Source organism: Acartia tonsa, chromosome 11 (assembly GCF_053477335.1).
Source record: "Acartia tonsa isolate MP-2025a chromosome 11, ASM5347733v1, whole genome shotgun sequence".
NCBI classification, from domain to species: Eukaryota; Metazoa; Arthropoda; class Copepoda; order Calanoida; family Acartiidae; genus Acartia; species Acartia tonsa.
In genome coordinates, this window is record NC_137270.1 from 35,507,293 (window position 1) to 35,531,959 (window position 24,667).

The following is a 24,667-nucleotide window of genomic DNA, read 5'->3' on the forward strand; positions in this document are numbered from 1 at the left end:
TTAGAAAGGCAGACATACATACATATTAAGGGAAGCTAAGTATTTTGTATTAAAATTTAGGAGGCTCTGGCTTATACATTGCAAAGGGAGAGTATCTTCATATTATATGAATTAGTATGACACTTTTGTTGTCCATTCAAATCTCGTTAACTTCTGAGTTTTACATTTCAAGGAGGCTTCACATAGGTCCGACCGGGGTTTGTTTTACGCAATTCTAAAATTGAGTTGTAGCGGTTTTAAACTATTTTTCTAATTTTCTGCCCCCTCCTACCCCCTTTGAAAAGAAAAAGATGGGTGGGGGGGTTATAGAAAAGATAAACTGGTATTTTCTGGGATTTTTTTTCGAATTTCATAGTGCTTATCATAACGGATGAATCATTCTACTTCCCTCTGTCAGTAAGAACAAGTATCGACCCTTGACGTCAAAGCCATAATAATTATGACTAATATGAAACTCAGAAATTAGAATAAGGTATAATACAGAGATTATATAACTACTTGGGTGTTTCAGGGGGTTGTAGGGAGTACTGATACATCACCCTTAATTTTGCAAGGGGGGGGGGGGGATACACTGCCCAACACCTCCTTTCTGCACACCTCTGGTAATGTTATTGTTAAGTAATATCAATAGAAATATTTACGTAACACTTCCGAGAAAAAATGTCCAATCACTGCCTTTTTTTCTATCGTAATTTTATTTTACAAGTAGTAAAGATACTCTGATATTGTTATTTGCTAAATTATTCTGCGAATTTTTACTTAAAAGTTTGGACTCTGCTAGTTTCTTGAACCCAATAAAGTTCCCAAATGCAGGGACAAGGGAATGATATTCTTACAAACAACTCTAAAGGAAAATTTCCCCACAACCCCCTTCCCCTTTTCCTAACCTTCTTTCCCACCCCTCTTCACTTACATGACAAGAACAAAATATACCAATAAGGTTAATAAAGTTTCGTGATTTTTTCGTAGAATTGTTGGTTAGATATATAAGTTGGAAAGAATTTTAATGTTAGAGGGAGATTTAAAATCTGCATCAAATTTTAAGGATATTTTTATTATAAAATTCGTTTTTTGTATAATTCTTTATGTTAAAGCAGAAACACAATTTAAGTTAATTAATTTTGACTTCCGTGATAGGTGGATTGAAAACTACCTGCGCTCTAATTGGTTGAATGATGTACGGCACTTAAACTTCTCCAATCAGAGCGCAGATTGTTTTCAATCCACCAATCACAGATGTCAAAATTAATTAACTTAAATTGTATTTCCGCTTTTAGATAAAGAATTATACAAAAAAAACGAATTTTATAAAAAATCCTTAAAATTTGATGCAGATTTCAAATCTCCATCTAACATTAAAATTCTTTCCAACTTATATATCTTACTGCCCATATATGTTTTAAACTAACGAATAAATGCAAGGCAGCTTAAGGGATAAGATAATTGCTGATAAATTTGTTCAAATCTCTAGTAAAAAAACATAAAAATTATCACTACTGATAATTTGTATCACCAACTTAAGAGCTTATTAAAGTTCCTAAAGTATGAAGATTTCATCTAAAATGACAATTTAAAACAACTGTTCAAAGACACATTACATTACACCAAAAACATTAACAAAAAAATAAATAAAACAAGTGTTATACAGCTAAAACAAATAATGATACGTTTTTTTTTTGATAATCTAAATACTTAAGAATTTTATAATGTTGTAGCATCTTTGCATATGCTTAAAATAACTAAATCACTTATTAACAAACACTAAAAAATGTATGAAGAAAAATCAAAACAAATAGATGTAAATAAATGTTCCAAGTTGAGTAACAACAATCTGTGCTGTGTAGTTGTACACTATAGACCTTACTTCAACAGGCAGTGTGGACCTTCATTTCCGCATATTTTCTCTTCCGGATTGTGTTTCATAATCGCAAAAATAACCAATGGCAAAAAATAAGAGGGAATTTCCTATATTACAGTAAGGTTTTTATTGTCTGTATTGTAATACTGGCCTAATTAAAATGTAAAATGGCCTACCATTGGTCCATTAGAATGTATACTGACCTGCTATTGGAAATTAAGTCTGTGTATTGGCCTATCATTGGTCATTTTTATTGTCTTTTTTTACTGGCCTACCATTGGTCAATCGAAATGTATACTGACAGCAACATTTTGATTTGAAGCTTTTCATAGTGTCTATAAAAAAATGACGTTATACTGACCTACCATTGGTCAATTTAATTGTATTGTATACTGTGCGCCATTGGAAATTTAGTCTGTGTATTGGCCCTTCATTGGTCATTTATATTGTAATTGTTTATAAGCACTATAAAGAGCTCCATCCTATGTGGTTTTAATAAAGAAGCTAAATGGCCGATAAATTGATACAAATCTCCAATTATGATACACAAAATTACCCCTTCTGTAGATTAAAATTAGTGGTTGAAACGTTTGAACTCTCCTCAACTTCATTAACCAACCACAAAGATGTTAAGCCAACGGAAACAATAATATAAAACTTTAAGGGCCTAGTGTAATCAACAATCTATCGTCCCCCTCTCTAAGTTTACAGCTACATTAAATTGCAGGTTTCGTCTTTTGCGATTCTATTTGTTTGTTACTTGTAACATGTGCGTATGTAAATGCACACTAACAGGGTGTAGTGCGCCTTGCGCTTTCTATGGAACAGTCTTGCAATTATGTTAAAAATAAAAAGTAGCAAAAGTTACAAGTAAAATGTTTGATAGTGCTAGTCTAAGATTATTATAGATATTGATTTGATATTAGTCTCGGGCAGGATTTAGTCTATTCAGAGGACCATCCTAAATCCCTTTAATTAAGATGGTCTCATAAGAAGGTTATGGGTAATTTTCAGTTTTAAGTGAAATCTTTCTGTATATAAATGAATATCGTGTAAAGTGTTTGGCTAATCATTTTAAATAATATAAAATAGCAAAAAAACAGCCTAAATGAATAATGTAAAAATTGAGGATCTTTTATTTTTAATTAGCTGTTTTGAGTAACCACCGAAATATAGAGGTAGTTGTATGAAGATTTCTAAACCTTCCTAACCTAAGGCGTAAATCCACGGTGGTGATACAACCATACGAAAATTTCACAAAGCAAATAAATACTGACTTCATGAATAAATTTTCTTCATTTTATAACGTGTACACATATAATGATATTATTAAATAATTGATAAGAACTGCTTTTGTATGTATTTTTACCGCACATTTTGTTATTTTTTTTGTATGTGGCTTTAATTAATTTTTTGGCGATTTTCAAGAAACATTTAAAATCAACGCAAAAAAAAATCATCAACATGTTTTCTCTATTACTACACTTCCAAAACACACTCACACACACACACACACACACACACACACACATAAACACATAAACACACTTTAAATAAAATGCGCGAAGTAAAATTGTGCTTTTAAAAACTTGAATCATTTATCCATGCGGAACATATAATTATGCCGAACTTGATTGGACCGTCAAATTAATTTACACTAAATTCTGACTCTTTTTAATCCTTGAATAAAAGTAAATAGATGTATGTCTGTCTGTCTGTCTGTATCTTAAGATCTCGCTAATCGCATTACCACAGCATAGCAACCAGTTAGGAAAACAGAATTAAAAGACTTTTTATTGGATTAAAAATAATATATTACACTAAAACAGCTGAGAGACGGAACAGATATCGAATCATCATTTTCTTGTTATATGTGTACATGTATATAAGTGTAGATGTAAAATCCAGAAAATTACCTGTCCCAAGTGGTGGAGACCCTTTTCGTCGAGTAACAAATTGTTTTCTCTTCTTTTGTAGGGACTAGGCTGTGTTTTTATTTTCGACGCTATAGCTGATTTCAAATAGTTAATTTTGATTGGTTATTTCATGAAGTTGAGTATTCAAACGTTTCAACCACTGATTTTTAGCTACAGAAGGGGAAATTTTGTGTATCATCATTGGGGATTTGCATCAATTTATCGACCAGTGTTTTATCCCTGCTGTCATAACAACATTTATTTAACGCTGGCAAAGCTGTTGAGAAATGGCTTTGATTTATAGGATAATTAATTGTTGGTATCTTTATCTCTAAAAAAATAGTTTTGATGATGTAAAACCATTTGCATACCGATCAATGAAATATACTTATTAACAAGGATGAAAATATTGCAATAAGTAAAGCTAAAAAATGCGTGTCTGGTAAAAAAGTGCTTTGGTTTCTCACTATAAAACACCCCACTCCCACTTATTATAAACGTTTGGTACTGGGTAGCTACGAAGGGTAAAAAGACCGCATAGCGAAAAAACGACCCTACTATTTTTTATCTTTTTCAAAAATAGGTTGTGGGGGGGGGGGGGGGGGCTGAGCGCTCAATGGCCAAATTGAAGAATAATACCAATAATGCATATATTTTTAAGGCTCATAATTCAGAAAATATATTCTTTCAAATCCCGCTTCCGTAAAAAGGTTAATAGCAATAGATTTGCTACGCTCATGTATAATAAATAAATAAATAATTCAGAACAAGGAAGACAATATCCAATTAGCGCAGCTCCTCAATATAAAAGTACAAATCAGGGGAAAGTTTAATTAAAAAGTTTATTTCCTTAACAATTTCGTGCATCCTAGAGCAGTGCATATAGACCGACGGACCAAATGAATTATTGCATGGAATGGCAATGGTCAGCAAAATTATCCCACAAAAAATCAGCTATCTAACTGTAATAGCAGCAGGGTAAATCAAATTTTTTTTACACAACTCCAATGCCCGTCAGACTGAAGGACAAATTAGATTAAATTATGATGATTATTGGTATAGGGAATTTCACCAAAAATAGCCGCTTATCTTGAATAGCAGCCAATAAATTCATGTTTTCCCTTTTAGCGTTTATTTGGAGAGACGGACGGTATTATCCTCTTAGAGATTTTTTTTTCAATATTGAAAATTTGAGTACCCCCCCCCCCCGACAGCGAACTATGAACTCTGGCCGCAGCGCTCGGCTCCCTAGCCTGCCTAGCCGCAGCGCTCGGCTCCCTAGCCTGCCTAGCCGCAGCACTCGGCCCCCTTGCCTGCCTAGCCGCAGCGCTCGGCTCCCTAGCCTAAAACCTAACCTAAAATAGTTGTTCGTCGGTAGTCGGGGGGGAGGGGGGTATACAAAATTGAAAAAAGAGGATAACGCCAGACGGACAATTCGAATGCTCATTGATATAGGGAATTTTCACCAAAAAGATATCAGCCGCCTATCTTGAATAGCAGCCGATAATATCACGTTCATTTACCATTTCTTTGCACAGATAGACAATTTGAATGAATATTGTTATGGGAAATCTTCACAAAAAATAATAGCCGACTATCTTGAACAGCAGCCGATAATATCACGTTTATTTCTGTTTCTTCGCACAGATAGACAATTTGAATGCTTATTGTTATGGGAATATTCACAAAAAAAGCCGCTTATCTTGAATAGCAGCCGATAATATCACGTTCATTTACCGTTTCTTTGCACAGATAGACAATTCGAATGCTTATTGATATAGGGAATCTTCACAAAAATAACAGCCGACTATCTTGAATAGCAGCCGATAATATCACGTTCATTTACCGTTTCTTTGCACAGATAGACAATTTGAATGAATATTGTTATGGGAAATCTTCACAAAAAATAATAGCCGACTATCTTGAACAGCAGCCGATAATATCACGTTTATTTCTGTTTCTTCGCACAGATAGACAATTTGAATGCTTATTGTTATGGGAATATTCACAAAAAAAGCCGCTTATCTTGAATAGCAGCCGATAATATCACGTTCATTTACCGTTTCTTTGCACAGATAGACAATTCGAATGCTTATTGATATAGGGAATCTTCACAAAAATAACAGCCGACTATCTTGAATAGCAGCCGATAATATCACGTTCATTTACCGTTTCTTTGCACAGATAGACAATTTGAATGAATATTGTTATGGGAAATCTTCACAAAAAATAATAGCCGACTATCTTGAACAGCAGCCGATAATATCACGTTTATTTCTGTTTCTTCGCACAGATAGACAATTTGAATGCTTATTGTTATGGGAATATTCACAAAAAAAGCCGCTTATCTTGAATAGCAGCCGATAATATCACGTTCATTTACCGTTTCTTTGCACAGATAGACAATTCGAATGCTTATTGATATAGGGAATCTTCACAAAAATAACAGCCGACTATCTTGAATAGCAGCCGATAATATCACGTTCATTTACCGTTTCTTCGCACAGATGGACAATTCGAATGAATATTGTTAAGGGAATATTCACAAAAAATATCAGCCGCTTATCTTGAATAGCAGCCGATAATATCACGTTCATTTCTGTTTCTTCGCACAGATGGACAATTCGAATGAATATTGATATGGGAATATTCACAAAAAGATATCAGCCGCTTATCTTGAATAGCAGTCGATAATATCACGTTCATTTACCGTTTCTTTGCACAGATAGACAATTCGAATGAATATTGTTATGGGAAATCTTCACAAAAAATATATTCCGCCTATCTTGAACAGCAGCCGATAATATCACATTCATATACAATTTCTTAGAACAGATGGACAATTCGAATGAATATTGTTATGGGAAATCTTCACAAAAAATAACAGCCGCCTATCTTGAATACCAGCCGATAATATCACGTTCATTTACCGTTTCTTTGCACAGATGGACAATTTGAATGAATATTGTTATGGGAATATTCACAAAAAAAATAGCCGCCTATCTTGAACAGCAGCCGATAATATCACGTTTATTTCTGTTTCTTCGCACAGATGGACAATTCGAATGAATATTGTTATGGGAATATTCACAAAAAAAATAGCCGCCTATCTTGAACAGCAGCCGATAATATCACGTTTATTTCTGTTTCTTTGCACAGATAGACAATTTGAATGCTTATTGATATAGGAAATCTTCACAAAAAATATCAGCCGCCTATCTTGAATACCAGCCGATAAAATCACGTTCATTTACCGTTTCTTTGCACAGATGGACAATTCGAATGAATATTGTTATGGGAATATTCACAAAAAAGATATCAGCCGCCTATCTTGAATAGCAGCCGATAATATCACGTTCATTTACCGTTTCTTTGCACAGATAGACAATTTGAATGCTTATTGATATAGGAAATCTTCACAAAAAATATCAGCCGCCTATCTTGAATACCAGCCGATAAAATCACGTTCATTTACCGTTTCTTTGCACAGATGGACAATTCGAATGAATATTGTTATGGGAATATTCACAAAAAAAATAGCCGCCTATCTTGAACAGCAGCCGATAATATCACGTTTATTTCTGTTTCTTTGCACAGATAGACAATTTGAATGCTTATTGATATAGGAAATCTTCACAAAAAATATCAGCCGCCTATCTTGAATACCAGCCGATAAAATCACGTTCATTTACCGTTTCTTTGCACAGATGGACAATTCGAATGAATATTGTTATGGGAATATTCACAAAAAAGATATCAGCCGCCTATCTTGAATAGCAGCCGATAATATCACGTTCATTTACCGTTTCTTTGCACAGATAGACAATTTGAATGAATATTGTTATGGGAAATCTTCACAAAAAATAATAGCCGACTATCTTGAACAGCAGCCGATAATATCACGTTTATTTCTGTTTCTTCGCACAGATAGACAATTTGAATGCTTATTGTTATGGGAATATTCACAAAAAAAGCCGCTTATCTTGAATAGCAGCCGATAATATCACGTTCATTTACCGTTTCTTTGCACAGATAGACAATTCGAATGCTTATTGATATAGGGAATCTTCACAAAAATAACAGCCGACTATCTTGAATAGCAGCCGATAATATCACGTTCATTTACCGTTTCTTTGCACAGATAGACAATTTGAATGAATATTGTTATGGGAAATCTTCACAAAAAATAATAGCCGACTATCTTGAACAGCAGCCGATAATATCACGTTTATTTCTGTTTCTTCGCACAGATAGACAATTTGAATGCTTATTGTTATGGGAATATTCACAAAAAAAGCCGCTTATCTTGAATAGCAGCCGATAATATCACGTTCATTTACCGTTTCTTTGCACAGATAGACAATTCGAATGCTTATTGATATAGGGAATCTTCACAAAAATAACAGCCAACTATCTTGAATAGCAGCCGATAATATCACGTTCATTTACCGTTTCTTCGCACAGATGGACAATTCGAATGAATATTGTTAAGGGAATATTCACAAAAAATATCAGCCGCTTATCTTGAATAGCAGCCGATAATATCACGTTCATTTCTGTTTCTTCGCACAGATGGACAATTCGAATGAATATTGATATGGGAATATTCACAAAAAGATATCAGCCGCTTATCTTGAATAGCAGTCGATAATATCACGTTCATTTACCGTTTCTTTGCACAGATAGACAATTTGAATGAATATTGTTATGGGAAATCTTCACAAAAAATATATTCCGCCTATCTTGAACAGCAGCCGATAATATCACATTCATATACAATTTCTTAGAACAGATGGACAATTCGAATGAATATTGTTATGGGAAATCTTCACAAAAAATAACAGCCGCCTATCTTGAATACCAGCCGATAATATCACGTTCATTTACCGTTTCTTTGCACAGATGGACAATTCGAATGAATATTGTTATGGGAATATTCACAAAAAAAATAGCCGCCTATCTTGAACAGCAGCCGATAATATCACGTTTATTTCTGTTTCTTCGCACAGATGGACAATTCGAATGAATATTGTTATGGGAATATTCACAAAAAAAATAGCCGCCTATCTTGAACAGCAGCCGATAATATCACGTTTATTTCTGTTTCTTTGCACAGATAGACAATTTGAATGCTTATTGATATAGGAAATCTTCACAAAAAATATCAGCCGCCTATCTTGAATACCAGCCGATAAAATCACGTTCATTTACCGTTTCTTTGCACAGATGGACAATTCGAATGAATATTGTTATGGGAATATTCACAAAAAAGATATCAGCCGCCTATCTTGAATAGCAGCCGATAATATCACGTTCATTTACCGTTTCTTTGCACAGATAGACAATTTGAATGCTTATTGATATAGGAAATCTTCACAAAAAATATCAGCCGCCTATCTTGAATACCAGCCGATAAAATCACGTTCATTTACCGTTTCTTTGCACAGATGGACAATTCGAATGAATATTGTTATGGGAATATTCACAAAAAAAATAGCCGCCTATCTTGAACAGCAGCCGATAATATCACATTTATTTCTGTTTCTTTGCACAGATAGACAATTTGAATGCTTATTGATATAGGAAATCTTCACAAAAAATATCAGCCGCCTATCTTGAATACCAGCCGATAAAATCACGTTCATTTACCGTTTCTTTGCACAGATGGACAATTCGAATGAATATTGTTATGGGAATATTCACAAAAAAGATATCAGCCGCCTATCTTGAATAGCAGCCGATAATATCACGTTCATTTACCGTTTCTTTGCACAGATAGACAATTTGAATGAATATTGTTATGGGAAATCTTCACAAAAAATAATAGCCGACTATCTTGAACAGCAGCCGATAATATCACGTTTATTTCTGTTTCTTCGCACAGATAGACAATTTGAATGCTTATTGTTATGGGAATATTCACAAAAAAAGCCGCTTATCTTGAATAGCAGCCGATAATATCACGTTCATTTACCGTTTCTTTGCACAGATAGACAATTCGAATGCTTATTGATATAGGGAATCTTCACAAAAATAACAGCCGACTATCTTGAATAGCAGCCGATAATATCACGTTCATTTACCGTTTCTTTGCACAGATAGACAATTTGAATGAATATTGTTATGGGAAATCTTCACAAAAAATAATAGCCGACTATCTTGAACAGCAGCCGATAATATCACGTTTATTTCTGTTTCTTCGCACAGATAGACAATTTGAATGCTTATTGTTATGGGAATATTCACAAAAAAAGCCGCTTATCTTGAATAGCAGCCGATAATATCACGTTCATTTACCGTTTCTTTGCACAGATAGACAATTCGAATGCTTATTGATATAGGGAATCTTCACAAAAATAACAGCCGACTATCTTGAATAGCAGCCGATAATATCACGTTCATTTACCGTTTCTTCGCACAGATGGACAATTCGAATGAATATTGTTAAGGGAATATTCACAAAAAATATCAGCCGCTTATCTTGAATAGCAGCCGATAATATCACGTTCATTTCTGTTTCTTCGCACAGATGGACAATTCGAATGAATATTGATATGGGAATATTCACAAAAAGATATCAGCCGCTTATCTTGAATAGCAGTCGATAATATCACGTTCATTTACCGTTTCTTTGCACAGATAGACAATTCGAATGAATATTGTTATGGGAAATCTTCACAAAAAATATATTCCGCCTATCTTGAACAGCAGCCGATAATATCACATTCATATACAATTTCTTAGAACAGATGGACAATTCGAATGAATATTGTTATGGGAAATCTTCACAAAAAATAACAGCCGCCTATCTTGAATACCAGCCGATAATATCACGTTCATTTACCGTTTCTTTGCACAGATGGACAATTCGAATGAATATTGTTATGGGAATATTCACAAAAAAAATAGCCGCCTATCTTGAACAGCAGCCGATAATATCACGTTTATTTCTGTTTCTTCGCACAGATGGACAATTCGAATGAATATTGTTATGGGAATATTCACAAAAAAAATAGCCGCCTATCTTGAACAGCAGCCGATAATATCACGTTTATTTCTGTTTCTTTGCACAGATAGACAATTTGAATGCTTATTGATATAGGAAATCTTCACAAAAAATATCAGCCGCCTATCTTGAATACCAGCCGATAAAATCACGTTCATTTACCGTTTCTTTGCACAGATGGACAATTCGAATGAATATTGTTATGGGAATATTCACAAAAAAGATATCAGCCGCCTATCTTGAATAGCAGCCAATAATATCACGTTCATTTACCGTTTCTTTGCACAGATAGACAATTTGAATGCTTATTGATATAGGAAATCTTCACAAAAAATATCAGCCGCCTATCTTGAATACCAGCCGATAAAATCACGTTCATTTACCGTTTCTTTGCACAGATGGACAATTCGAATGAATATTGTTATGGGAATATTCACAAAAAAAATAGCCGCCTATCTTGAACAGCAGCCGATAATATCACGTTTATTTCTGTTTCTTTGCACAGATAGACAATTTGAATGCTTATTGATATAGGAAATCTTCACAAAAAATATCAGCCGCCTATCTTGAATACCAGCCGATAAAATCACGTTCATTTACCGTTTCTTTGCACAGATGGACAATTCGAATGAATATTGTTATGGGAATATTCACAAAAAAGATATCAGCCGCCTATCTTGAATAGCAGCCGATAATATCACGTTCATTTACCGTTTCTTTGCACAGATAGACAATTTGAATGAATATTGTTATGGGAAATCTTCACAAAAAATAATAGCCGACTATCTTGAACAGCAGCCGATAATATCACGTTTATTTCTGTTTCTTCGCACAGATAGACAATTTGAATGCTTATTGTTATGGGAATATTCACAAAAAAAGCCGCTTATCTTGAATAGCAGCCGATAATATCACGTTCATTTACCGTTTCTTTGCACAGATAGACAATTCGAATGCTTATTGATATAGGGAATCTTCACAAAAATAACAGCCGACTATCTTGAATAGCAGCCGATAATATCACGTTCATTTACCGTTTCTTTGCACAGATAGACAATTTGAATGAATATTGTTATGGGAAATCTTCACAAAAAATAATAGCCGACTATCTTGAACAGCAGCCGATAATATCACGTTTATTTCTGTTTCTTCGCACAGATAGACAATTTGAATGCTTATTGTTATGGGAATATTCACAAAAAAAGCCGCTTATCTTGAATAGCAGCCGATAATATCACGTTCATTTACCGTTTCTTTGCACAGATAGACAATTCGAATGCTTATTGATATAGGGAATCTTCACAAAAATAACAGCCGACTATCTTGAATAGCAGCCGATAATATCACGTTCATTTCTGTTTCTTCGCACAGATGGACAATTCGAATGAATATTGTTAAGGGAATATTCACAAAAAATATCAGCCGCTTATCTTGAATAGCAGCCGATAATATCACGTTCATTTCTGTTTCTTTGCACAGATAGACAATTTGAATGCTTATTGATATAGGAAATCTTCACAAAAAATATCAGCCGCCTATCTTGAATACCAGCCGATAAAATCACGTTCATTTACCGTTTCTTTGCACAGATGGACAATTCGAATGAATATTGTTATGGGAATATTCACAAAAAAGATATCAGCCGCCTATCTTGAATAGCAGCCGATAATATCACGTTCATTTACCGTTTCTTTGCACAGATAGACAATTTGAATGCTTATTGATATAGGAAATCTTCACAAAAAATATCAGCCGCCTATCTTGAATACCAGCCGATAAAATCACGTTCATTTACCGTTTCTTTGCACAGATGGACAATTCGAATGAATATTGTTATGGGAATATTCACAAAAAAAATAGCCGCCTATCTTGAACAGCAGCCGATAATATCACGTTTATTTCTGTTTCTTTGCACAGATAGACAATTTGAATGCTTATTGATATAGGAAATCTTCACAAAAAATATCAGCCGCCTATCTTGAATACCAGCCGATAAAATCACGTTCATTTACCGTTTCTTTGCACAGATGGACAATTCGAATGAATATTGTTATGGGAATATTCACAAAAAAGATATCAGCCGCCTATCTTGAATAGCAGCCGATAATATCACGTTCATTTACCGTTTCTTTGCACAGATAGACAATTTGAATGAATATTGTTATGGGAAATCTTCACAAAAAATAATAGCCGACTATCTTGAACAGCAGCCGATAATATCACGTTTATTTCTGTTTCTTCGCACAGATAGACAATTTGAATGCTTATTGTTATGGGAATATTCACAAAAAAAGCCGCTTATCTTGAATAGCAGCCGATAATATCACGTTCATTTACCGTTTCTTTGCACAGATAGACAATTCGAATGCTTATTGATATAGGGAATCTTCACAAAAATAACGGCCGACTATCTTGAATAGCAGCCGATAATATCACGTTCATTTACCGTTTCTTTGCACAGATAGACAATTTGAATGAATATTGTTATGGGAAATCTTCACAAAAAATAATAGCCGACTATCTTGAACAGCAGCCGATAATATCACGTTTATTTCTGTTTCTTCGCACAGATAGACAATTTGAATGCTTATTGTTATGGGAATATTCACAAAAAAAGCCGCTTATCTTGAATAGCAGCCGATAATATCACGTTCATTTACCGTTTCTTTGCACAGATAGACAATTCGAATGCTTATTGATATAGGGAATCTTCACAAAAATAACAGCCGACTATCTTGAATAGCAGCCGATAATATCACGTTCATTTACCGTTTCTTCGCACAGATGGACAATTCGAATGAATATTGTTAAGGGAATATTCACAAAAAATATCAGCCGCTTATCTTGAATAGCAGCCGATAATATCACGTTCATTTCTGTTTCTTCGCACAGATGGACAATTCGAATGAATATTGATATGGGAATATTCACAAAAAGATATCAGCCGCTTATCTTGAATAGCAGTCGATAATATCACGTTCATTTACCGTTTCTTTGCACAGATAGACAATTCGAATGAATATTGTTATGGGAAATCTTCACAAAAAATATATTCCGCCTATCTTGAACAGCAGCCGATAATATCACATTCATATACAATTTCTTAGAACAGATGGACAATTCGAATGAATATTGTTATGGGAAATCTTCACAAAAAATAACAGCCGCCTATCTTGAATACCAGCCGATAATATCACGTTCATTTACCGTTTCTTTGCACAGATGGACAATTTGAATGAATATTGTTATGGGAATATTCACAAAAAAAATAGCCGCCTATCTTGAACAGCAGCCGATAATATCACGTTTATTTCTGTTTCTTCGCACAGATGGACAATTCGAATGAATATTGTTATGGGAATATTCACAAAAAAAATAGCCGCCTATCTTGAACAGCAGCCGATAATATCACGTTTATTTCTGTTTCTTTGCACAGATAGACAATTTGAATGCTTATTGATATAGGAAATCTTCACAAAAAATATCAGCCGCCTATCTTGAATACCAGCCGATAAAATCACGTTCATTTACCGTTTCTTTGCACAGATGGACAATTCGAATGAATATTGTTATGGGAATATTCACAAAAAAGATATCAGCCGCCTATCTTGAATAGCAGCCGATAATATCACGTTCATTTACCGTTTCTTTGCACAGATAGACAATTTGAATGCTTATTGATATAGGAAATCTTCACAAAAAATATCAGCCGCCTATCTTGAATACCAGCCGATAAAATCACGTTCATTTACCGTTTCTTTGCACAGATGGACAATTCGAATGAATATTGTTATGGGAATATTCACAAAAAAAATAGCCGCCTATCTTGAACAGCAGCCGATAATATCACGTTTATTTCTGTTTCTTTGCACAGATAGACAATTTGAATGCTTATTGATATAGGAAATCTTCACAAAAAATATCAGCCGCCTATCTTGAATACCAGCCGATAAAATCACGTTCATTTACCGTTTCTTTGCACAGATGGACAATTCGAATGAATATTGTTATGGGAATATTCACAAAAAAGATATCAGCCGCCTATCTTGAATAGCAGCCGATAATATCACGTTCATTTACCGTTTCTTTGCACAGATAGACAATTTGAATGCTTATTGATATAGGAAATCTTCACAAAAAATATCAGCCGCCTATCTTGAATACCAGCCGATAAAATCACGTTCATTTACCGTTTCTTTGCACAGATGGACAATTCGAATGAATATTGTTATGGGAATATTCACAAAAAAAATAGCCGACTATCTTGAATAGCAGCCGATAATATCACGTTCATTTACCGTTTCTTTGCACAGATAGACAATTTGAATGCTTATTGTTATGGGAATCTTCACAAAAAATATCAGCCGCCTATCTTGAATAGCAGCCGATAATATCACGTTCATTTACCGTTTCTTTGCACAGATAGACAATTCGAATGAATATTGTTATGGGAATCTTCACAAAAAATATCAGCCGCCTATCTTGAATAGCAGCCGATAATATCACGTTTATTTCTGTTTCTTCGCACAGATAGACAATTTGAATGCTTATTGATATAGGGAATCTTCACAAAAAATAACAGCCGCCTATCTTGAACAGCAGCCGATAATATCACGTTCATGCACAATTTCTTAGAACAGACGGACAATTCGAATTATAGAATAGTATCGCTACTAAAAAGGCAGGCGATAAAAAAGCTTCCATGATAAATCCTAAGTTTTTGACTCCCAATGACATGAAAATTATTTGTTGATATTTTGTATTTTATTTTTTTAGTTTATTTGGTTATTTCATTAGTATAACTTGGTGATATAAAATTTTACTAGCTGCTGCGCCCCCAGAATCAAGGATCTATATCATTGGAAGGACAGAAAAATAGCCTAAAACCATACCCAGACTTTATTTTATAAAAATGAAATAGCCTAAATCCATCTCAGGACCTATTATAAGATTTAGTGTAAAGGAGAACCATATTGGTCAGTAGGTGATGCTTATATTTATATGTGAAAATATGCTTTTATTTGCTTTTAATACAGATAGGCGAAAAACGATAAAGGGATATTATTTTGGTATTTTTTTAATTTTAAGTCAGTCTGTCTGTAATGCATAAGTGAAACTTAAACAATTTTCTTCTCTTTAACTAACTCTGTCTTTTTAGTCAAAAATGTTTAAAAATGAAAATGACAAAACTTGCCTTACTACTATGATTGTACATGTTTATATGCATAGAAAACTGGATATGATGCGATACGGTACATAATTTATCAGAGTGGCTGAGAACCGGTTCTTATCCACAGGATATTAATCAGTTTAGAAGCCATTCTAAGTTATGCTACAAGTCTGCTAGTTGGTTGTGTTGGTTGTGTAGTCTGAAATGCTTTGTAAGAATTATTGTGGTGTAAAAATAATATTTCTGTTATTTGCCTCTTTTCTTGCCAACTGATACAATCAAAAGTCGTCTTGTAAAAATATTTTACTGAATATTTATCAAATATACTTATATGACCTCAAAGGGTAGCTTTCATTCTTGTTTCTATGAGTGATATATATGAAAGAAATGTCCTATCAACCTAAAACTTTCGACAATTTTAACATAATTAAAGATTTCTTAATATTTAGACAATAATAAAACATTTGACTCTCAATATGAATTATATCGACTAGAAAAGATAAAAAAGCAGCTTATACCAACAATGAAATTAATTCGGGAGAAAATCACAAAACCTGTACGTGTTTTTCAGCTATCGTTGGGGGGCAACACATAGAAAAATTGGCGACCCCTCCATTTGCCCCCAAATATTATTTTAGATTTATTTCGCTTGTTGGTTATACCTTATCCTGGATAAAAAGACTTGGAATATTACATCATACCAATAAAATTATTTTGTCATAGTTGCAATGTTATTTTAAGGAGCGAAGCTACGCTGTAATTTGGTCTGTTCGCATTTTAAGAGGTTTAAATAGCTGTTAAAATCAACCTGAATTATGAGTATCCACTCTATATCTTATTTTTTCCACCTGTCCATTACATTTTGGAGGCAACAAAATTTCTTCTGCACGCTACTGAGTAGTATGATAATCAGCTTATACCAACAACGAAATTGATTCGAAAAAAATCACGAAACCTAAACGTGATTTTCAGTTGTCGTTGGCCAATTTATTTTTTTTTGGGGGGGGGGTAACAATTCAAACTCAAAGATTTTTTTTGGGGGGGGGGGATAATCACCCCTATACCCCCCCCCCCCTCCATTAGACGTCCTTGGTCGTTGGGGGGAATTGACGACCTATTTATCTGTCCCCAAAATGTTACCTTGTATATATTCAGTATTTTGATAGATATTGCTCATGCTGCGCTCATATGAGTGGTACAGTCCTAGTATTTGAAATTCTCTTTGTTTATTTAAAGGTATTTTTACAATTTAACATTGGTAAAAAGTTCAATACTAAATTTAGTTTAAATCAATGCTGTCGAGCCCTGCTAATAATTTACTTTGTGTGTGAGTGTAAATGATGTTAGAATTTTGCAATAAATATATTTATATAATATTTATCTATGATTTGTAATTTGCAAAATAAGCCACTTGAGGCTCTAGGGGCTCTTATGGGTTGGGGGAGGGGGTAAGTTGATCCTCCACTTCAAATTTCAATTTTAAAAGCTGATTTCTCTTAATATGAAGAAGGTGCCTTTCTTTTATAATTATAAAAGCTTTACTGTAATTCAGAATTATATATGCTCAGCGGTTAGTGAGATATTAAGTTACGCACAGACAGACATCACGCAAAAATTCTAATTTTTGCACATTTCTCATGAATTGCACAGCAAAAATGTAAAAACATATATGACTTTGCTTATGTCACTGCAAACGTTTGTGTGTGTGTTTGTGGGTGTGTGTGTGTGTTTGTGTGTGTCTGTCTGTGTCAGTGTGCGTGACCGAAACAGCGAGAACGAAAATTTATTTTCTGGAGATGTAAACATTAAGCGATATTTTCACTTATTTATCCCACATAAAAGCTGACTTTCCTGTTTTTTTTTGTCCTTTATCCATTGTTGAAAAAGCTATATCTATTACATTTAATTAAAATCTTGCGTGTCTTTTATACAGTTAGATAAAAAGCCTATAAACAAACAAAAAATCCGTGAACGTTAAAAAGTTATGATCTCATAAGGGTAAGATTGTGAGTTGTAGTATTTTTTAGTCATTCGCTACGTATTGAAACAGTTTAAACGAAGCAAAACGGTGATATATCAGATTACTTTAAGCTATAGTTTTCTAAAGTATACAACATTTTAGAAAATTAAATTGATTAGGATATCTTGTAGATATTTTTTTTGTTAATTATTATAATTTCATCACAATAATATGTTCGTAATGTCCACTTTTATTTAGTGGTAAATCAAGGTAAACATGAATATTCTAATAGTTATTTCTCGCATTATTAAACAGCTTTCCGCGGATATAACATGTAAAATTTTAAGCAACGAGATAGTGAAGGCACGGACTACATTTATTTAATGGGGTATAGTCCCTTTTGTAGAACGAACCTTAAGGGGCGATTCGTTGTATTTTTAAAATAGGTTTTAAGGGGTTATTTTAGGTTAGGTTAGGTAATATTGGGTTAGGTGATTGCTCTGCATAGTTAGGCAATTGGCCCCGCAGGGTTAGAGCCCCTCCCCCCGCAGGGGCTAGAAATAGGAGAAAAGCTACTGTAAAATTACAAAGAACCGCTCCTTAAGGTGCGTTGCCACGAAAGGGAATATACACATTAATGTTATTATATGATACTAAAAGATAGCCTCTTCATTTTAATATGAAATTGATTCAATCATGCTTACCAATATAAAGCTTCCCTAAAATTGAGAACACAATCATTTCAGTAGTTATTGAGATCTTAAGTTCAGACAAAAACCCTTACTACTTTATATAATAGGATTAGATGCTTCACACATAAAGATGAATGGGTGATTACCACAAAATATTTTTTGTATGGGAAAGGGGTGGATGTCCCACCTTCCAAAAAAAGCTTATTATAATTACCATAGGATCAAACTGAGAGGTTCTACTGTTACTAAGATCTTAATATTTCAACAGACAGACAGACATTGTTCTACTGTATATTTTATAGTTTTCAATTGACATACACCCTTCAATACATCACTATTATTGAATACTCATATTTTAATTTTTCAGCTATATAATTACAATTTCAGATAAGCAAAAAATATTTATAAAATGTTAACTATGAAAGGAAGCATAGGGCCTGCACTAGGAAATAATATAATCAAACTATTATGAAACATACAACATTAAAGGGCTAAACCAAAAATTCTAAAAAAAGGAGAAAAGAACACTTTTCCTTTCGATCACTAAAGCCATCTCCTTGTTTTTTAACAAAATTTTTAAAAAAGGAAAGGGTAGTTTTTTTCCCTATGCTAAACCCATGCGGGTGGCTCTAACTCTGCGAGGCCTATCCTATACCTGCATTGCCCTAACCTGCGGGACTTCTCACCCAGAATCTAACCTTACCTGACCTAAAGTAATAGAAAAAATGTAAACTTTCCCCCCCATCCCCATTATTTTGAATTTATTTCAAAATAAAGGAGGGGTGTTCTGTTCTCGACTAGATGCTTTCAGGGAAACACGGCGAGGGAGGGGACATTAGGATATTTATTACACTTTCTCTAAGTTTTCTTATTCGTTGGCTTAACAACCTTTGGGACGTTTATTGAATTTTGTTTTTACATTTAGTTGAGTGTCCAAACGTTTCAACCACTAATTGTAATCTACAGAAGAGGTCATTTTGTGCATTATCATTGGTGATATATATCAATTTTTCGTCCATTTCTTATAGAACCCTGAGAAAACATAATGAAATTTTCTATAGCAACAAAAAAAGATTATTATTATTAATTTTTTATATTTTACTACAGTGAATGCAAGAGGTTTTTCACAGGTATATGCATTTCATAAAAAAATTGTTATATAACTAACAACTTAATGTCGCAAAAATCTGATTAAATAATAACAAGGATGAAGCGTAGCATCAAAATATCATAACAATTATAGAGTTGCTACGCTGATAACTATATGTTGAGTAGTACTTAATTTTTATAAAAATCATCATGCATAGTTTAAAATCTATTATTAGTTATTCTAACCTGTCTAAATTAACGAAAAGAGGTAAATTTTCCGGACAGACGGACCGAGCCTAATTATTGAAAAGCTTAGATGAAAAAAAAGTCATCCTTATTTTATTTGATAGGCAAATACACAAATGCCCAACTGGTCAGAAAGGGAAATAAATCAGGTAAAAATATTAGGAATGTCATGAAGTGCTTTAGAGTGCCTATAAAAAATGACGTCATACAATACAAATGAAAAATGATAGGTCAACAAACAGACTAAATTACCAATGGCAGGCCAGTATGTATTTTAATTGACCAATGGAAAACCAGTATTATGTCATTTTTTATAGGCACTATAAAAAAGTTTCATTTAAAATGTAAGAAACTTATGTAATTGTAATATTTAGCAACTAATTCAATGCAAAAAAATCCGAAACTACTCTTTCCCCCGAAATACCGTTTAGTTTTGATCCATTTTCAATCAAATAAGTATGACAAGATCCATAAAAGCGAAACACTGAAAAATAAAATGTAATTAAATTTGTTGAAAAACTGCTTGATACAGGATAATGTTTATGGATATACTTACATATTTGAACTTGATTACAGAGTTGCTTCGCTTGTAACAAGGTACTTTTTTGTTCCAAATTCCAAAAAATAACATATTCTAAATGGACCGACATTTTGGTAACGATTATAGAGTTGCTACGCTTTCCAAGTTATTCCTAACTACTACAGGAATCACCATGCAAAGTTTGAAATCGATAGGACAATTCTAACATGCCTATATTAATGAAAAAAGCTATCCGTTCCGGACGCTTATAAAAAGCTATGAATCATTTATTTCAGAGAAGAGCAGTGAATAGAGATTTAAACAATGAGCTCAGCATTTCAAGATTAAAAAAGGAAAATCAATTTTTATTTAATTTTAAAAATTAGACATATTAGAATAATAAATATTCTCGTATTTATTCGAATCCGGTGGATAGGAACCGGTTCTCATTCATACGAAAAAACCATGTCTAGCATCGTATTATATCCAGCTTTCTACGAATATAGAAATGTACAATCATAAGATTAAAACCATTTTTTTAGCCGGTGCCTTCGGCACCACGGTGCTATAAAACTAATTTTTTTTAGTCTAAAATTGTACTTTCTATATCCGCGGAAAGCAGTTTATAATACGATGAAAGAAATAACGTATATACGCTGGATTAGAATCAGTTCTCAGCCATACTGATTAAATTGAATAGCATTGTATTACAGACAATTTTTACCTCGGGGCTAACAAAACTGCATTTAATCTTTTAATTTTTTATTTTAGAATCCGCGAAAAGTTGTCTGTAAAAAGAAAAATAACTATTCTTTCCATGATTTTCACGATGCTTTCTTTATTCTTCTTTTGATCAACCTTCCAAAAACAGCAGATTTGAGACTTCTTACATTATTCCTAATCATCATAAGATTCGCCTAAATCAAATTTTATATGTATTTTTATCAGGGGCTCTAATTACATGTTGTTGAAATTCCAAGAGTACAATAAAAAATTTCAAAAATATTTTAATAAAAAGATTTGGCTCTAGCAAACCACAGTTGATAAAAGTGGAGCTATATGCTCTGGCAAGCGGTCAACTCCACATGGATGGATAGATGCAGATCAGGTAGATAAATAAATAATAATTGGATGCACATAAAGAAAGATAAAACGAAGAGCTATTTGCTCGGGATAGATGCAGATCAGGTAGATAATTATATAGATGGATGCACATAAAGAAAGATAAAAGAAGAGCTATATGCTCTGATAAGCGGTCAACTCCACATGGATTGATAGATGCAGACCAGGTAGATAGATAGATAGATAATTATGTAGTTGGATGTACAGCGGTCAGCTCCACATGGATGGGTAGATACAGACCAGGTAGATAGGTAGATAGATAGATAGATAATTATATAGATGGAAACACATATATATAAAGATAAAAGTATAGCTATATGCTCTGGTAAGCGGTCATCTTCACATGGATTAGTAGATGAAGACCTGGTGGATATATAAAAAGATAACTATATAGATGTGTGTATACATATATATAAAGATTTCTAAATATCTCAGAAGCTTTTTATCGTCCCTATAAAAATGTCGTCAAAGTGGCCTACAATTGGTCAATTAAAATATATACTGGCCTGCCATTGGTAATTTAGTCTGTGTATTGTCCTATCATTGTATTGTATGACATCATATTTTAAAGGAACTATAAACAGCTTCAATATCTCAATTTTAAAAAATATCATTATTACAGCAATTTTTTTACTTTTTAATGAATATCCTTATACTAAAGTAACAGGATGTCTGTTTGTCTTTGTGTTTGTGTGTTTGTGTGTCTGTGTGTCTGTACCGAAGGATCTCGCTAACCGCTGAACCGATCGGGTTCTCCTTAACAGGGTATATTCTCATATGTCCTGGAAAGGTTTTTAACTATTTTGGGGGAGGGTACTACCACCCTCCCAAAAGAAATGACAAAAAAATTGAAAATTTTCTTAAAATCTGGGAGACTTCAACGTAACATTAAGAGGTATCCGTAACATAAAGAATTATCGTAAACTTTAACAAACAAAAACATTTAAAGTACCACTAGAGGCCTCTAGGGGCGTAGCCGCTAGTATTAAATAAAAGTATTAGGATATTTAATTGATTTTTTTTTAATGTACCCCAAAGAAGATAAAGTATAGAATAGAATCCAGGTAGAAGATTCTGCCTGGCTAGCCTGAAATAAAATTGGAACTTTTGAAAGCCCTAAATGGCTACAAGGCTTGTAGTAAAATCATATGATTTCAAAAAATTATCAAGAAATAATATAAAAAATAAATGCCTGTTTTAATAGTATACTAAAAGCCATACAGCCAATCGTCCACCCATATTTGTCCTATTCACAAAACTTTAAACAAAAATTCATTTCAACATGAATTTAGTAAAAAAATGACTTTAAAAATATTTGGTTAAGAAATAATGATCACGGCATTTGTATTAGGGTTGCGCATGAATTTGTTTAAAAAAATCCTTAGCAGCTGATTTTTAATTCTTTCAAGGTCTGAGAGTAAAATATGTTTATATCCAATTATATATTTTTAAGTATTTTAATTTCAATTATTATCATAAATTATTTTATTAATTGTTGAGTTATACGCAAGTTATGTTTACATTTCGTAATCGAGTGATTATGCGAGTTGCGTCATAAAGTACATTGACAGTGGTGAAATGTAAACAATATTAGATAAACATAAATTTAATTTCTATGCAGTAGAGACATAAAGTTAGAGGAAAAATCTAATACTTTTTGATATATTTTCATTAAAAAGAAATTATTTCAGTTTTGTCCCAACTTGACATGTGTACCATTCAAGTTTCATATTATGTTTTTATTGCGCAAGCGCAACTTTTCTTCAATATTCCCTAAAATATTTGAGGTTTTCAATTCTATTCCTCCTTATTCTATGATGTACCCTCTCTTTTTTTTTCTATGAATTTAATTTTCAGATAGCTGACCTACCACCTTTGGCTACAAACAAACACACAAAGCTACAAGCACTAGAATTTAAAAATATGGTAAACAACTTTATTCAGTGATGTAGTTTATGGATTATATTTATGAATGAATTCATAGTGATCTATATTATATTAAGCAGCTTTTAGTAGCATTTCTTGACATAATTTGTGTTTTTTCCCCCTGATATTTTACAAAGGACAAGCATCTTTATTTTTTATATTCGTATAAAACTGTAAAAGTCTTATGCAAACTTTTTATGCCTTGTAAAAGGTAAACTTGAAGAATAAAGAAGGGTTTTAGGAATGGATGTAGAATATAATTGGATATTATGACAGTGGAAAAATTGTTTTCAATTTAGCTTGCTAAAAAGGAATTCGTTTATAGGTCAGTTAGTTCATCCAGTAGAAGGGGAGAGAATGAGGTAAAGTGTGTACTTAGCCCGCTGCGAGTTTCACTTTATCAGAGAACATGCATATCTGGTGTAAGATTCGTCCTAATTTTTATTTAATTTTAGGGATCCCCAACTTCTCAAAGTCGAGTATTACAGAAAGGCCCGGCAGGGTTAGCCGCCATTAATGGCGGTCAGGCGGCTAGGGGGAGGGGGCGCGGGGCTGCGGGCAGGGGTAGAGGTAAGTATTAGACTATTTAAGATAGAAAGAATTTTAATGTTAGAGGTAGATTTGAAATCTGCATCAAATTTTAAGGATTTTTCATAAAATTAGTTTTTTGTATAATTCTTTAAAGGGCGAATATAGGTTGAATATGATATGGGCTCAAACAAACCGTGCCATTCCATAGATTATATATAACTTAAAGATATTGACATATCTAATTGTATAAGTCTGTTTATAGCTTAAAACCTGTCAAACTCAAGATAATATTATGTAATTAGTGTGGTTCCTAAGAACTTAAACACCCTAGCATCACACACAAGGCTTTGTGGCAAGGTTGAATTAAAAAGCTTTCGTTAAAGGATAGTCGTAATAACGTGGAAACCAATTAATCAGGGGTAAATATACCCATCTTCAACCTTCATACAAATTATATAAAGTAAAATATTTAAAAGTTTAAAAAAACATCAAACAATGTAAAAAGTAAAAAAAAATAATGGATAAAATTTTCTTGGAGGAAGAATGATTTCAAATCCCTGTTTTTTAAGGTTCGTGTGTGTGTGTTGAAATGCGTACTTTAAGACGTATTATTTACCCTAGTAATACTATT

The 24,667-nt window shown here is 33.2% G+C and overlaps 1 protein-coding gene across 1 annotated transcript; it reads left to right on the plus strand.

Moving 5' to 3' along the window:
- The first annotated feature begins 18,981 nt into the window (after nucleotides 1-18,981).
- Nucleotides 18,982-24,358, plus strand: LOC145331260 (uncharacterized). The gene is made up of 8 exons (XM_080175877.1): nucleotides 18,982-19,046; nucleotides 19,708-19,732; nucleotides 20,042-20,086; nucleotides 20,754-20,808; nucleotides 21,486-21,565; nucleotides 23,437-23,505; nucleotides 23,961-24,075; nucleotides 24,339-24,358. The coding sequence occupies exons 1-8, from the start codon at nucleotides 19,012-19,014 to the stop codon at nucleotides 24,356-24,358; spliced, it is 444 nt and encodes a 147-aa protein (XP_080032003.1). The 5' UTR covers nucleotides 18,982-19,011.
- The last annotated feature ends 309 nt before the right edge of the window (nucleotides 24,359-24,667 follow it).

Coding starts and splice junctions, on each gene's coding strand:
- LOC145331260 (XM_080175877.1), top strand. CDS start 19,012: ATGTTAACTATGAAAGGAAGCATAGGGCCTGCACT. Junction 23,506..23,960: donor CACTAGAATTTAAAAATATG/GTAAACAACTTT, acceptor ATTTAATTTTAG/GGATCCCCAACTTCTCAAAG. Junction 24,076..24,338: donor GGCTGCGGGCAGGGGTAGAG/GTAAGTATTAGA, acceptor TTATGTAATTAG/TGTGGTTCCTAAGAACTTAA.